Source organism: Dreissena polymorpha, chromosome 1 (genome assembly GCF_020536995.1).
Source record: "Dreissena polymorpha isolate Duluth1 chromosome 1, UMN_Dpol_1.0, whole genome shotgun sequence".
NCBI classification, from domain to species: Eukaryota; Metazoa; Mollusca; class Bivalvia; order Myida; family Dreissenidae; genus Dreissena; species Dreissena polymorpha.
This window is the reverse complement of record NC_068355.1, coordinates 57276124-57292248: the sequence shown is the minus strand read 5'-3', so window position 1 is coordinate 57292248 and position 16125 is coordinate 57276124. Positions and strand designations below refer to the sequence as shown.

At 32.3% G+C, this 16125-nt stretch overlaps 3 protein-coding genes across 3 annotated transcripts; all 3 read right to left on the bottom strand.

Annotated features, from left to right (window-relative positions):
* Nucleotides 1-182: 182 nt before the first annotated feature.
* On the bottom strand, nucleotides 183-1627 carry LOC127876273 (uncharacterized). The gene is made up of 4 exons (XM_052421413.1): nucleotides 1422-1627; nucleotides 789-920; nucleotides 489-548; nucleotides 183-264 (listed from the first exon to the last, which is right to left on the bottom strand). Exons 1-4 carry the CDS (start codon nucleotides 1625-1627, stop codon nucleotides 183-185), a joined length of 480 nt encoding a protein of 159 aa, XP_052277373.1.
* A 3303-nt stretch (nucleotides 1628-4930) lies between these two features.
* LOC127881787 (uncharacterized) lies at nucleotides 4931-10656 on the bottom strand. The gene is made up of 9 exons (XM_052429934.1): nucleotides 10577-10656; nucleotides 9937-10240; nucleotides 9316-9598; nucleotides 8747-8983; nucleotides 8256-8332; nucleotides 7189-7293; nucleotides 6717-6928; nucleotides 6341-6505; nucleotides 4931-5899 (listed from the first exon to the last, which is right to left on the bottom strand). The coding sequence occupies exons 2-9, from the start codon at nucleotides 10111-10113 to the stop codon at nucleotides 5641-5643; spliced, it is 1515 nt and encodes a 504-aa protein (XP_052285894.1). The 5' UTR covers nucleotides 10114-10240; nucleotides 10577-10656; the 3' UTR covers nucleotides 4931-5640.
* An 816-nt stretch (nucleotides 10657-11472) lies between these two features.
* LOC127876201 (uncharacterized) lies at nucleotides 11473-12916 on the bottom strand. The gene is made up of 4 exons (XM_052421285.1): nucleotides 12711-12916; nucleotides 12078-12209; nucleotides 11778-11837; nucleotides 11473-11554 (listed from the first exon to the last, which is right to left on the bottom strand). Exons 1-4 carry the CDS (start codon nucleotides 12914-12916, stop codon nucleotides 11473-11475), a joined length of 480 nt encoding a protein of 159 aa, XP_052277245.1.
* Nucleotides 12917-16125: the final 3209 nt, after the last annotated feature.

Genomic DNA, 16125 nt, shown 5'->3' with positions numbered 1-16125 from the left:
CATCACATTTATACCATAACCCAATAGAAAGTCAACTATTTAAAACACAACGAATGATTCCTACTCATTTTTTTTCCTATGACCAGATAATAAACGGTAAATGTTCTATTTTTATTGAATTTCAATAAAATTGCAATGCAGTATCAAATTATTAAAATCCCAGGCATAATATAATTCTGTACTTACTGCATCGGGTTGCAAAAGCTGGCACTAAATCCAGGAACTAAGGATACAGCCTGCTGGGGATGTCCAGTTGGTTTGAATCTAGAACAGTTCCAATGAACGCATTTATATACTGAAGTTACAAGTTTGTGAACAAAACAACAATATATGTAAGATAAAACAATAACATTAGTAAATTTATCTATACAGTGTTTTTTTTTTTTTTTAAAACACTTAACATCATTTGCAGGGAACTGGAGTATTTTTTATTAGTGATTAAGCATAGTTTTTGATAAAAAGTAAGTTAAATGTAAAAAAGAAATCACCTTTCATGAGTCTCTGCCTCACTTGAGCTTATTGGATGCAATCCAGATATCTCTGATTGACTGAAAATATAAACAAGTACAAATGTTAGACCCTAGTGTAAGTCAATTTTTGTCATATAAACATAATATAAATTAATTGGATCAACAAGTTATTATACAAATGTTTCTGCATAATTTAATACTCGCAGTATTAAGCGAATTCAAGTTCAACAAAATATGCTCAATATTTACAGTTTAACCGTCATATTATATATATAATTGCAAAATATCCACACATGTATCAAGGTTATAATTATATACCCAGTTATTGAAACTGGTTCCGAGGACTCTCCGTGTGAGATTTTCTCTTCTTGAGTTTCCGGCTTCTTGGGTGTTGACTTGGCAAGGGGTTCTAGCTTTTTTCGACGAAGCATTACCTTGTATGCGTCATACCTGTATGATGATAACATAAAAAGTCAATAAATAAATAAAAAAGCATAAAAAAAATCATTTAAAACTTGTTATCAACATGATTTTACTGTCAGAAAAAACACGCAATCTTACATAAATAATAATAATAAATTATAATTAATTATATGTTTTACTTCTTAGTCTTAATGGAAAAAAACAACACATTCAGAATCTGAAATTTCATCATTCAATTTTCAGTATGATTGCAATCAAGATGGTCAAAATAAAGAATGAATGACTGTTTATTTTAAATAACTATTTAATAGTTTCTGTTTTTTGTTTACAACTGCTTCATTTTATGTATGTCAAATTATAAATTCGTTTAAGTTTATTAGTGTAAACTATTGTACTATTTTCCCAAATGTACAATGAACGCTTAGTTCTTAATATCACGGGTATGAGTATGTTCCCAAAATGGTGAAAAAAAAAACACTGGCACAGGACCGTTTAAGCATAAAAATCACAAAATATTTGGTAACTTACGAGTCCAGCAACAACATTGCCACTTCCATATGTGTTTTGAGACCATTTTGGTCTTTCACCGCCGTCCATCTTTCTAAACATGGGCCTATATACACCCTTTGTTGGTTAATTGCCGTATTTGCTACGTGCTTCCGTCTCTTTTTCGCAGAATCTGTTGTTTTTTGTCGGCCAGATTTACGCTTGCTCATATCCATGGGCTGCGCCATTTTGAAACAAGAAACTACTCTGCGCACGCGTCAACAGTCGCCTTTATCCGTAAATCTATTTTTACATTCACATCGTACATGCATGATGTACATGCTGGCGAATTCGGCTGTACAGCCTTTTTCGATTTCAGAATTAAATATCTGGCTTATTTCGCATTTTTCGACACATGTTCTTCTTAACTTTTATTTTAATTTATATTGAAATATATATATAATAAGTTTTTTACACAGTTTATAAAAATTCATAAATATTTGACAAAATCGTATATACCCGCTTTAATCAATACCAAACGTTATCGTTCATTGTAAACACATTAAGACTGTATTATGTACTCGCCATATTATTGGATACGACAAATATCTTTTTTCAATAGATATATGGTCAAGAAATATTTAAAGTTTCGCCTTAACACGAAAGCGTTCAAATGACGATTTCCTAACAGGCTGCCCCGCGCATTGATAGTGATGCAATGCAATGCATTTAAAAAGAGATCATGATGGTATTGCTGAAATCACGGCTTATGTAAAACTCAATTCGTTACAGGAACTTATTCACAGAGCAGTGAGTGTTTTAAGTGTTAGTCAATTCGCTCAATTGCTGACTTTTAAACACAGGACTGTAGAGCTACGTTAAAACGACACGAACATAATTTAAGAACAAAAATACAGAATAAGATTGACCGTGGCGGGAACGAGAACATAATCAGTCACACTTATTACTCGTTACTATGGTTTCAAGTTTGTAAGGCTTTATAATTTTATCAATATTTATTGATTTATATTCATTAACGATGTTGTCGATGAGGCCTACCGACATTTGCCAGTTTGCTAAAAATAACACCGTATGACCTCAATTTTCTACCTAGAAGAATCGTAGTTTGATGTACAATTTACAAGACGCAATTAGATTTTTAAAGACGAACACTGTTTTCTGATGTAATGTACCTGCACTTCAAACATTTCATGCGGTGGATATGCGACTTTAAAGTGAATAGAAAACACAAAAAATACACAAACCTTTGTTTTTAATTAAATAACACACACACGTCAATTTTCTACCTGTATTTCAAAGTTAGGAAATACGCCGAATTTCTTTTTAAATTATATGTCTTGTTTATCGATATAGTCTGAATGTACTTTTAAGTTTTGTTATAGACGTTTATTAAGCTTAAATTCCTATGCATACAACTACGTCATCCAATAAATGGTGTTGGCTGTTTAAGACAAAAGAAATTGCAAAACTAAAATATTTATTATACTGTAACTTCTACGGACAAAACACTGGTTGTAAAAATAGTAAACCAAAACACACATGAGTAGTGGAAAGTGCTTTGTTTTTATCACAACAACCACAATGCGACAATTTGCACAATATTAAATTTAATAAGCCGGACAATATAAACACATCTCAATAAATTAAACAGACACCCGGTTACAGTTTAGAGAAACATTTACACTTTAACTATAAACATACCATTATCAATAATGTTACATATTGAATATATTTACAAAAGCAATTAAAATTCATAGGGGGCAGTTTCAATAGAGTTTATACAACCAATATCTACTAATGAAAAATGTTTACTTAAAGTAGATGAACAAATCAAGACGTGATTTAAACATTTCATCTTACAGTATCATATAGTCCAATACTTATATGCTTGTATGATAACATTTTTTGGGCTAAACATGCATACCAATTATTGCACATTTTGTATTTTGTTTTCTATGTATCAATTTGATATATCTAAAAATGAAACACAATGTACACATTTAAAGCTATCTTCAGTTGTTCAACAACAGAACAAACATGTTTTATGCATTCAATACAAATTCAAGATAAACAACCACACTGTTATGTAAATCTGGATTTAAGACATACGTGTATGCTGCAGTTTTAAATCGGAAGATTTACAGAAACTGGCCCCAGTGAATTCACTCCACTGACAGCTTATGTTGAACGGTCAACGTTACACAAACTGGAATTAGACTAGTACAATTACACAATTCTTTATCAGCAATACATCAAAACTATTCAAGTACTTTGCATACAAGTATACCATTATTATTGAAATATACACATTTCGTATAGAGGTATTTTTTGCAGAATATTCACTTATAATCGTCACAATTACAAAACTCAAAGCACTGAGTAGTCATGTTAATTTAAGGAATTTTAATAAATGTCATTACTGATGCATTTTGTTATTACACATTGTGTTTGTGTAACAATAAGTACCACATTTTACCTTAACTATTACTTCATGAAACAAGCAAATAATTTGCAAATTGTTTATTCCACAAAATCCTTTAGACTTTCACTTATTGCCGAGTATATATTGCGAAATAATTTGAAATTCTGTATGTATTTACTCGTTATATCGAGTTGTAAACACAATTATTATCTAACAAAAAAAGACATCTTAATTTGTTTTGTTTAAGCAAATAATATTGCTCTGTTATATTACCCATAGAGGCAATTGCTTTGCCTGACAATTGTAAACATATGACATCACTCTCCCTTATTTTGTAATTGACTCATTTCTAATCTCAAGGTACTATCGTTGTAATAAATTCATTTTAATAGTTGCTCAAATTCATTCGATGAAAAGCATAGCATATAACAAGGTGTTTATATTGCCGTAAATATCCTTTTCTCTTCAGAATATTTAATGCTGCATTATTAAACAGTTTTTATACATATATGTGCAGTTACACAAGCAATGTTGTTTTATAACAATTGTGTGTACAAATAAATGTAAACAGTGAGTTTATCTTAAACAATAGCAACACTAAATGAATGATTTACATCCAAAATACAATCGCTTTGCAGTTGCTCTATGTATAAATGGCAAATGGCAAAATATACCTATCAACAGTTATCAAGAAATCTGGGTTAAAGTACTCACTGATTTAAGAAGGTACAATCTGGTTGTGTAAATCTACATATGCATATATAAAGCATTATAAACTTTAACGTCAAAGATCGAATGTTAACACTTATGAGCATGTAAGTCTATGATCTTACAACACAAATTAACAAACATAAAATGTGCCATTTTTCATAAAACTCATCTATTTTTTTTAATATTGTTTTTAATTCTGAGTTTGATCATAAACATTATTTTTTAGTAACATCGCGATGCTTTGTTATTTTTGTTAATTAGTCCCCAAGTTGTCCCATCTAGCAGGCAAAAGCAAAATGCTAGTCAGGAACCAAGGGGTAACATGATCATTATATTATATACATATATAACCAGCAAATCTATAGCCTAGCACCGAAAAACGAAATTGCTAGACAGACGATTCATGGCTGTAAGAAAATACTACTTAATGTACTGTATAATATATAATGTATATATATATATACATGATAGTAAGTAAGTGTTGCAAGTATGAAAGCAATAGCTTTCATACTTTAGGAATAAAGTGGACCTAAACATAAAACTTCATCAAATGTTCACTTTTCTAAGTATAAAAAGGGTCATAACTCTAAAAATAATGCTTACAGATGTATGCAACTTTACCTACACAATTGCCTTGTTGTCATAAAAAAGCATTCTAAGTTTGGGGTACTTATCTTTTATAGTTTTAAAGTTATTTGACTTTATAAAAAACTTAAACCAACGCAGACGCCAGGGCGAGTAGTATAGCTCTCATTTTTCTTTGAAAAGTCGAGCTAAAAAGGAGGATGCAGCATCCTGCTACTTCTCTATTGATCTTTCCAAATGGCAGTCAACAAAACCATCATTTACAAGGATGGATTTCAGCAAACATCACGTTGCACAATCTAAATTTGTTTCATAAACCACAGAAGTACACATCATGACATGAATATATGATCATTATGTGAACATTCGCTGACATTCACTTTGGAAATCCAAATACATCTACCAATAACTACTTCAGAAATATTTCAATCACAAGCCACTCACAATCTTCCTGCAGTGAATTATATACACCAAATGCAGTATCAAGTTGGTAACACCAACCACTAACACTGTATACTTCCGTTAGTCATTTTTTGAAAAGCGTGATTTGAACTGCTCAATGAGTTCTTTTTTGGACGGTGGCTCAACAGGTGCAATATTCCTGGAGATCCTTCGTGGGTCTGATTCTGCCAGGCACAGCACAGATGACAGTGGTTTGTCTGCCGACAGCCTGAGTTGAAACACATTCCTGATCAGTGTAGCCATGTGTGGATAGGTCTTCTGTTCTTTCACTGGCCTCACTGTCCACCTGGCACTTTTTTTATTGAATGACTGACAGACTCTGAAAATGTAAAAATGTTATTGTCTTAACTTGGATTGTGGGTCTCATCACACTGCTGAACATTTTCATATATTAATGTAGTTGGCACTGTTATTTTTTTTTTTGGTAAGATTAAACTTTTTTAAGTGAAGTGTGCTATATGAGTTATAATAATTATTTCCTAACATTTTGCACACACTTGTCAAATCTGTTCTTTCAAAACTTCTTGTACAGAGCACATAGGGGTTTTCTAAAAAATGTACTAACGCAACCATGACTACTGGTCTCATGATAATTTTTATTATTGAAACACACATCACAATAATTAAGCAGTATGTTTAGATCGGGATACCATAAACAATGTGTAACATGCAACTAAGCTATTCTCTTTAATACATGGCTAAGTGTTTTTCATAAAATAATTATTCGAGCACATATAATATATAAAAATGGCCAAATTACCTTGCCGAGCCATCTTTGTTCAACTTCTGCTCTCTTTGCAAGTGATAATTATGGTCTAAGGCAGCAAGTAAGTTTCTTGCACGGTACACTGGAGGTGTGTAGGAAAATCGCTTTGCTGCATACATGAGAACAAGACTGTTCAAGGTCTCCAGCTCAGCAGTACTCCTGATAATGCAAATACAAAGTGCATAGTAAAGGCCACATTATTTGTGAATATTAAACTTAACCAAAAATTAAACTTTCATAACATTTTTTCATTATGATTAGCCAATAATAAATTGAATATAATTGAGTTTGACCAGTTGTTGTAGTTAAATTCCTTAAGTTTTGCAGAGCTCTGTATGTCAAATTCATATTCTTTGTGTCTCAATCTTACCTTGCATTCAGGTAGTATGGGATGTTATTGAGAAATCTCCTGTCACAGATTATTTCTCTTAGAGCATCATGTGCAGCACTGCCCTTTTCCAGCCACTCCAGCTCCCTTTCATCTGTCAATGGCCCATGGGAGCATTCGCAGATCCCTCCACCACAATCCAAGACCCAGCTGTGCTCATTTGTGACATGATGGAGAAGTGCAAACCAAAGTCCCTAAAATGTACCATTACCAATCATGCAGAATATGTTCCACCATTAATGGATATGGATTCAAAGTTTTGGATAACATGTTGTCTTACAACTTTTTAACTAAGTCTCACATCTTCATGAAAAGGGTATCTTGATAATTGCCTATCATGATCTGAAAATCATAAATAATGCAACAAAATAAGAATGCAAAAGATTGCTAGTACACTTCTCACAAAAACTGATAGTCCTTTAAGTTTTCACACAAGACAACATATTTTACTTACTGTGAATTCATCTACTGTGCTTGCAGTGCTGGACACATGGTAAAAATGGTTCACTATGTGCTTCAACCATGCCTTTAGTGGGGAGCACTGCTTTTTGAGGCATGCCTAGAATGTAGATAATTTAATACAGTTAGGTACAAGTACTTACATATTTCTTTACATCAACAAATTATTATGTACATTTCTAAATGCCCTAAAAATCTTTAAATGCAAAATTTGTAAAACAACTAGAGCTTTGTCACAGACGTGACGAATACCCCCACATGCCGCAATAACACAGAATATTTTGCATGTTGCCTTAAAAAAAAAGCAGACGCCATGCTCAATGTTTAAAACGAACCAAGTGACCCCATGACCTAGTTTGTGATCCAGCATGGCCCATGTTCGAACTTGACCTACACATCATCTAGATACAACTTCTGACCAAGTTTGGTGAAGCTGTGATGAAAACTACTTGAATAAGTAAGCCGACACCATGCTCAATGTTAAAAACGCACTTAGTGACCCCGTGACCTAGTTTATGACCCTACATGACCCATATTGGAACTTGACCTACACATCATCTAGATACAACGTATGACCAAGTTTGATGAAGATGGGATGAAAACTAATTGAATTAGAGAGCGGACAACATGCTCAATGTTTAAAACGCACTAAGTGACCCCATTACCTAGTTTTTCATCCGGCATGACCCATATTCAAACTTGACCTTGACATCATCTAGATACAACGTATGACCAAGTTTGGTGAAGATCGTATGAAATCAACTTGAAATAGAGAGTGGACACTGAATACGGACCAACAGACAGACAGACAGACAAGCTCACTCCAGTATACCCCCCTCAACTTTGTTTGTGAGGGTATAAAAAGTTATGTATTTTCACATCTTTATATCTGAATATACTTATTTTAATAATGTATAATGATAAAGCTCCTTAGAAAAATATCTGAAGAAAAGATTGCTGCTTTTCTGTCAAAAACTTCAGTATGGTAATCAATGAGATATGTCCCTGAAGCATAACATCTTAACAGTAATAGGTATATTTTTTGAGTAACACAAACCTTACCTTTAATATTTTCTTTGCCAAATTTTTACCAACATGCCAGATGTCAAATGAGTGCTTTATGTCTGGTTTGTCTTTTCCTACAAGCAATACATATTGTAAAGAAAGTTGCTTCAAGAAGATGTAATCTGGATACCGAATGAAATAATTAAAATAAATGTATAAAGGGAGTCTGCATTTATTATTTGTCTACATCTGTTGACTATTTCCTAAAATCATTTACCCAAATTATAAATGGGGGTGGTAACTAAATAAAAGCATGCACTATTTACTAACATTTTCCTATTGTAAATAATGGTTTATGAATGTCTATGCACATACATATGGTTACTATTTGCCATCAATTTTTAAATTAATTAATAAATGTAAGCTGATGATTTTAAAAATTATCACTTTTATGATATTTTAATGTTTACATTTTTATATTACATGTTTAAGATCATACAATGTTATTAACAGAAAAATTCATTCCTTAACAACGCAACAACACTTACTCATGTATGCAGCAATAGATGGATGGGCATCAGTCACTACCTCAGCTACTAGGACCCCTTTTCTGTCAAGGTTTTCCAACGTCCTCAGAAAACCTTCCTTCTCCATCCGAGTACTTGATTTGCCAGTCTCTCGTTTGTCAACTGTGACGACTGATATAATTTCCTTTGAAGCATTGTCCATGGCAAAATACGAGCAGTACTGGGCAGAATGGCCTGGAGAGTCCATGCGTCCATCACCTACAACAATGAAATGTTAGTTAAGCTAACTTTATTTAGAGTTAAATGTGTTTCAGCTGAATTTAAAGCAAAATAGTACAACAAGCAGACATTATAATCGAATGATTATGATGTGACGGTAGGAGCAAACATATATTTTGAGATTCATTGCAGTACTATTCAGAGAAATTACAAGTACTGTCAATGTAAATATTATTCAAACATGATGTTGAAATTGTTTTCAATAAATACAATTTTGTTTCATTTGAGTACCTTATATTAACCCATAGAATGTATTTCAAAACTTTGAGTAGAGTTCAATCTAAATTTGAAGGGAATATAATTAGATTTACCGAGCATAACAATTTGCTGGGATTTTCTTGCCTTGACCACCCTCTCTTCTTCTGCCTCCCATGTTTGCTCCACTGCTGGAACAAGATAGTGGCGCTGAAGATGATGGAAGGATGCTGATCCCATGCACGGCATGTTCAGGTATCTTGCCAACATCTCAAATTTCTGAAAGTTATTTCCACTGAAGAGGATGGCCGCTGACAACCGCAAGTCACCTGCAGACAAGCCGTACTTCAAGACTGGCTGAGAGGACCAAATATGGCAGACATGTCCAGCCTCACATACCTTAAATAAATACAGAACACAATGTTCCTTTTAAGCACTGTTACTTAAAAACATGAGAAAGCAATAATATTCCTAAACTGAGAAATATACAAGACCACAAAAAGGTTCAGGTGTAAACAGGAAAGGTTTATTGCATGTTTTTCAAACTTTATGAAGCCCTTCTGAGAAGCTCCAGAGGCTGCATTAAGTGTGAACTTGAGTGTGCCCCAGCACCACTACCAAATAAGATTTTATACTATTATTTTCTCTACTTCAAGTAAATAAATACAAAAAAGAAATTTGTTAACAGGCAACACTGCAAATATATTTATAATGCATAATTGTACTAGGGTACCAACCCATTTAAGGCGAAGGGCTGAGCGGACAGTGGCTTGCTGAATAGAAAGCAGCCTGCCACAGCCTTTTCTGGAGCAGGTATTTCTGGCAGGTGTCTGAGCCAGGTCATGGATACACTGCTTGTAAGCTAAACACATTTGGTCATTGAGTACTGAACCCTCTACCTTATCCATGTCCATAACACAGGGAACAGTAGTTGACGCTTTACTAGTTCCTGCCTCGATCTCCAAATTCTCTTCCTCAGTCTCTGAATCATCTTCAAAATCTTCACCAGCAAACGAAATATCCACACCTTCAACTGGATCACTAAATATACATTACATTTTTGATGAGATACACACACAGTGTTGTAATTATCTTGAAAACATTCATCAAATTAAAATACTAATAAATTGAAGAACATAATTATCATGATTTCAAAACATCTAAAAAAAACAAGTAAACAATAATATAAGCAGCTTAATACAATGTATTCTTCCTACCCTACCTAAAAGGTAAACTTCAATGGTCAGGATAGGGAAACCAATGAATTTTATTTTAAGCCTGACTCCAATCATGTTCTTTTCAAATAGAAATGCTTTATTGTTCTCAGATAAAATTTATAAAAAGTTATTTGTTCTGTAGATGAAACATACCACATACCTAATGCATATGTCTGAACTTGGTTCATAGTCTAAATCTGAGTTTTCTTCATCATTAGAGCTGTCCACAGAGGAGCTTAAACTAAGACTGAAAGTATACATCATTAAAATAAGTAAAACTGTGATGATTGACAACTTAGACTATATTTATAAAAGTAAATGCCGGTGTTCTTTGCCCTACCATGTATGGATTCACATAATATTATTTTCAACCATTAAATGCATTGTTCAATTAAGACCAGGGTTTTTGTTTCATATTAATTATTCTGGCTTTTGCATACGAAAGCCTCCAGATCGCTAACCAGGGCTGGGACGATAGAAGAACAAGACGATTTCAACATTCTATATAATGTTTGAACTTAAGCAATCTTAATAAACAAAAAATTCTAATAAAGCTAGGTACGAGAATGACAGGGTGCGAATGATTCACCCAAACTAAATGACTGGATTGTACACAGAATAAGTGATTACACCAAAATATACTATTATAAACATGTAGGGAATTATACACAATAATGAAAACAACCAAAACTTGTACCATGATTGGCTTCAATAAACAAAATACAATTATGAATGTTTTCGAGTAATCTCCATGCAGTGTAACGAAACGCGAGCAAGCTTAACTGCCCAAAGCAGTATAAGTAACGACAAGAAACGAGCGAAAAGAGAAGAGACGAAGCTACTCCCGAAAGGGTTCTAGGAAAGGAACACCCAACATCACATTTATACCATAACCCAATAGAAAGTCAACTATTTAAAACACAACGAATGATTCCTACTCATTTTTTTTCCTATGACCAGATAATAAACGGTAAATGTTCTATTTTTATTGAATTTCAATAAAATTGCAATGCAGTATCAAATTATTAAAATCCCAGGCATAATATAATTCTGTACTTACTGCATCGGGTTGCAAAAGCTGGCACTAAATCCAGGAACTAAGGATACAGCCTGCTGGGGATGTCCAGTTGGTTTGAATCTAGAACAGTTCCAATGAACGCATTTATATACTGAAGTTACAAGTTTGTGAACAAAACAACAATATATGTAAGATAAAACAATAACATTAGTAAATTTATCTATACAGTGTTTTTTTTTTTTTTAAAACACTTAACATCATTTGCAGGGAACTGGAGTATTTTTTATTAGTGATTAAGCATAGTTTTTGATAAAAAGTAAGTTAAATGTAAAAAAGAAATCACCTTTCATGAGTCTCTGCCTCACTTGAGCTTATTGGATGCAATCCAGATATCTCTGATTGACTGAAAATATAAACAAGTACAAATGTTAGACCCTAGTGTAAGTCAATTTTTGTCATATAAACATAATATAAATTAATTGGATCAACAAGTTATTATACAAATGTTTCTGCATAATTTAATACTCGCAGTATTAAGCGAATTCAAGTTCAACAAAATATGCTCAATATTTACAGTTTAACCGTCATATTATATATATAATTGCAAAATATCCACACATGTATCAAGGTTATAATTATATACCCAGTTATTGAAACTGGTTCCGAGGACTCTCCGTGTGAGATTTTCTCTTCTTGAGTTTCCGGCTTCTTGGGTGTTGACTTGGCAAGGGGTTCTAGCTTTTTTCGACGAAGCATTACCTTGTATGCGTCATACCTGTATGATGATAACATAAAAAGTCAATAAATAAATAAAAAAGCATAAAAAAAATCATTTAAAACTTGTTATCAACATGATTTTACTGTCAGAAAAAACACGCAATCTTACATAAATAATAATAATAAATTATAATTAATTATATGTTTTACTTCTTAGTCTTAATGGAAAAAAACAACACATTCAGAATCTGAAATTTCATCATTCAATTTTCAGTATGATTGCAATCAAGATGGTCAAAATAAAGAATGAATGACTGTTTATTTTAAATAACTATTTAATAGTTTCTGTTTTTTGTTTACAACTGCTTCATTTTATGTATGTCAAATTATAAATTCGTTTAAGTTTATTAGTGTAAACTATTGTACTATTTTCCCAAATGTACAATGAACGCTTAGTTCTTAATATCACGGGTATGAGTATGTTCCCAAAATGGTGAAAAAAAAAACACTGGCACAGGACCGTTTAAGCATAAAAATCACAAAATATTTGGTAACTTACGAGTCCAGCAACAACATTGCCACTTCCATATGTGTTTTGAGACCATTTTGGTCTTTCACCGCCGTCCATCTTTCTAAACATGGGCCTATATACACCCTTTGTTGGTTAATTGCCGTATTTGCTACGTGCTTCCGTCTCTTTTTCGCAGAATCTGTTGTTTTTTGTCGGCCAGATTTACGCTTGCTCATATCCATGGGCTGCGCCATTTTGAAACAAGAAACTACTCTGCGCACGCGTCAACAGTCGCCTTTATCCGTAAATCTATTTTTACATTCACATCGTACATGCATGATGTACATGCTGGCGAATTCGGCTGTACAGCCTTTTTCGATTTCAGAATTAAATATCTGGCTTATTTCGCATTTTTCGACACATGTTCTTCTTAACTTTTATTTTAATTTATATTGAAATATATATATAATAAGTTTTTTACACAGTTTATAAAAATTCATAAATATTTGACAAAATCGTATATACCCGCTTTAATCAATACCAAACGTTATCGTTCATTGTAAACACATTAAGACTGTATTATGTACTCGCCATATTATTGGATACGACAAATATCTTTTTTCAATAGATATATGGTCAAGAAATATTTAAAGTTTCGCCTTAACACGAAAGCGTTCAAATGACGATTTCCTAACAGGCTGCCCCGCGCATTGATAGTGATGCAATGCAATGCATTTAAAAAGAGATCATGATGGTATTGCTGAAATCACGGCTTATGTAAAACTCAATTCGTTACAGGAACTTATTCACAGAGCAGTGAGTGTTTTAAGTGTTAGTCAATTCGCTCAATTGCTGACTTTTAAACACAGGACTGTAGAGCTACGTTAAAACGACACGAACATAATTTAAGAACAAAAATACAGAATAAGATTGACCGTGGCGGGAACGAGAACATAATCAGTCACACTTATTACTCGTTACTATGGTTTCAAGTTTGTAAGGCTTTATAATTTTATCAATATTTATTGATTTATATTCATTAACGATGTTGTCGATGAGGCCTACCGACATTTGCCAGTTTGCTAAAAATAACACCGTATGACCTCAATTTTCTACCTAGAAGAATCGTAGTTTGATGTACAATTTACAAGACGCAATTAGATTTTTAAAGACGAACACTGTTTTCTGATGTAATGTACCTGCACTTCAAACATTTCATGCGGTGGATATGCGACTTTAAAGTGAATAGAAAACACAAAAAATACACAAACCTTTGTTTTTAATTAAATAACACACACACGTCAATTTTCTACCTGTATTTCAAAGTTAGGAAATACGCCGAATTTCTTTTTAAATTATATGTCTTGTTTATCGATATAGTCTGAATGTACTTTTAAGTTTTGTTATAGACGTTTATTAAGCTTAAATTCCTATGCATACAACTACGTCATCCAATAAATGGTGTTGGCTGTTTAAGACAAAAGAAATTGCAAAACTAAAATATTTATTATACTGTAACTTCTACGGACAAAACACTGGTTGTAAAAATAGTAAACCAAAACACACATGAGTAGTGGAAAGTGCTTTGTTTTTATCACAACAACCACAATGCGACAATTTGCACAATATTAAATTTAATAAGCCGGACAATATAAACACATCTCAATAAATTAAACAGACACCCGGTTACAGTTTAGAGAAACATTTACACTTTAACTATAAACATACCATTATCAATAATGTTACATATTGAATATATTTACAAAAGCAATTAAAATTCATAGGGGGCAGTTTCAATAGAGTTTATACAACCAATATCTACTAATGAAAAATGTTTACTTAAAGTAGATGAACAAATCAAGACGTGATTTAAACATTTCATCTTACAGTATCATATAGTCCAATACTTATATGCTTGTATGATAACATTTTTTGGGCTAAACATGCATACCAATTATTGCACATTTTGTATTTTGTTTTCTATGTATCAATTTGATATATCTAAAAATGAAACACAATGTACACATTTAAAGCTATCTTCAGTTGTTCAACAACAGAACAAACATGTTTTATGCATTCAATACAAATTCAAGATAAACAACCACACTGTTATGTAAATCTGGATTTAAGACATACGTGTATGCTGCAGTTTTAAATCGGAAGATTTACAGAAACTGGCCCCAGTGAATTCACTCCACTGACAGCTTATGTTGAACGGTCAACGTTACACAAACTGGAATTAGACTAGTACAATTACACAATTCTTTATCAGCAATACATCAAAACTATTCAAGTACTTTGCATACAAGTATACCATTATTATTGAAATATACACATTTCGTATAGAGGTATTTTTTGCAGAATATTCACTTATAATCGTCACAATTACAAAACTCAAAGCACTGAGTAGTCATGTTAATTTAAGGAATTTTAATAAATGTCATTACTGATGCATTTTGTTATTACACATTGTGTTTGTGTAACAATAAGTACCACATTTTACCTTAACTATTACTTCATGAAACAAGCAAATAATTTGCAAATTGTTTATTCCACAAAATCCTTTAGACTTTCACTTATTGCCGAGTATATATTGCGAAATAATTTGAAATTCTGTATGTATTTACTCGTTATATCGAGTTGTAAACACAATTATTATCTAACAAAAAAAGACATCTTAATTTGTTTTGTTTAAGCAAATAATATTGCTCTGTTATATTACCCATAGAGGCAATTGCTTTGCCTGACAATTGTAAACATATGACATCACTCTCCCTTATTTTGTAATTGACTCATTTCTAATCTCAAGGTACTATCGTTGTAATAAATTCATTTTAATAGTTGCTCAAATTCATTCGATGAAAAGCATAGCATATAACAAGGTGTTTATATTGCCGTAAATATCCTTTTCTCTTCAGAATATTTAATGCTGCATTATTAAACAGTTTTTATACATATATGTGCAGTTACACAAGCAATGTTGTTTTATAACAATTGTGTGTACAAATAAATGTAAACAGTGAGTTTATCTTAAACAATAGCAACACTAAATGAATGATTTACATCCAAAATACAATCGCTTTGCAGTTGCTCTATGTATAAATGGCAAATGGCAAAATATACCTATCAACAGTTATCAAGAAATCTGGGTTAAAGTACTCACTGATTTAAGAAGGTACAATCTGGTTGTGTAAATCTACATATGCATATATAAAGCATTATAAACTTTAACGTCAAAGATCGAATGTTAACACTTATGAGCATGTAAGTCTATGATCTTACAACACAAATTAACAAACATAAAATGTGCCATTTTTCATAAAACTCATCTATTTTTTTTAATATTGTTTTTAATTCTGAGTTTTATTAAAAGCTTTCCAAATAAAACAACAGTCATGCTTCAATTATTTAGCAAACCATAGCAATTGAAATCAACAAAGTACTGGTGGTAAACAAAGAATCA

Coding starts and splice junctions, on each gene's coding strand:
- LOC127881787 (XM_052429934.1), bottom strand. CDS start 10,113: ATGGACATGGATAAGGTAGAGGGTTCAGTACTCAATGACCAAATGTGT. Junction 9,599..9,936: donor CAGCCCTTCGCCTTAAATGG/GTTGGTACCCTA, acceptor TATTTATTTAAG/GTATGTGAGGCTGGACATGT. Junction 5,900..6,340: donor AACAAAGATGGCTCGGCAAG/GTAATTTGGCCA, acceptor TTACATTTTCAG/AGTCTGTCAGTCATTCAATA.
- LOC127876201 (XM_052421285.1), bottom strand. CDS start 12,916: ATGGCGCAGCCCATGGATATGAGCAAGCGTAAATCTGGCCGACAAAAA. Junction 11,838..12,077: donor GAACCAGTTTCAATAACTGG/GTATATAATTAT, acceptor TTATATTTTCAG/TCAATCAGAGATATCTGGAT. Junction 11,555..11,777: donor GAGGCAGAGACTCATGAAAG/GTGATTTCTTTT, acceptor GAACTGTTCTAG/ATTCAAACCAACTGGACATC.
- LOC127876273 (XM_052421413.1), bottom strand. CDS start 1,627: ATGGCGCAGCCCATGGATATGAGCAAGCGTAAATCTGGCCGACAAAAA. Junction 921..1,421: donor GCAATGTTGTTGCTGGACTC/GTAAGTTACCAA, acceptor ATCATCATACAG/GTATGACGCATACAAGGTAA. Junction 549..788: donor GAACCAGTTTCAATAACTGG/GTATATAATTAT, acceptor TTATATTTTCAG/TCAATCAGAGATATCTGGAT.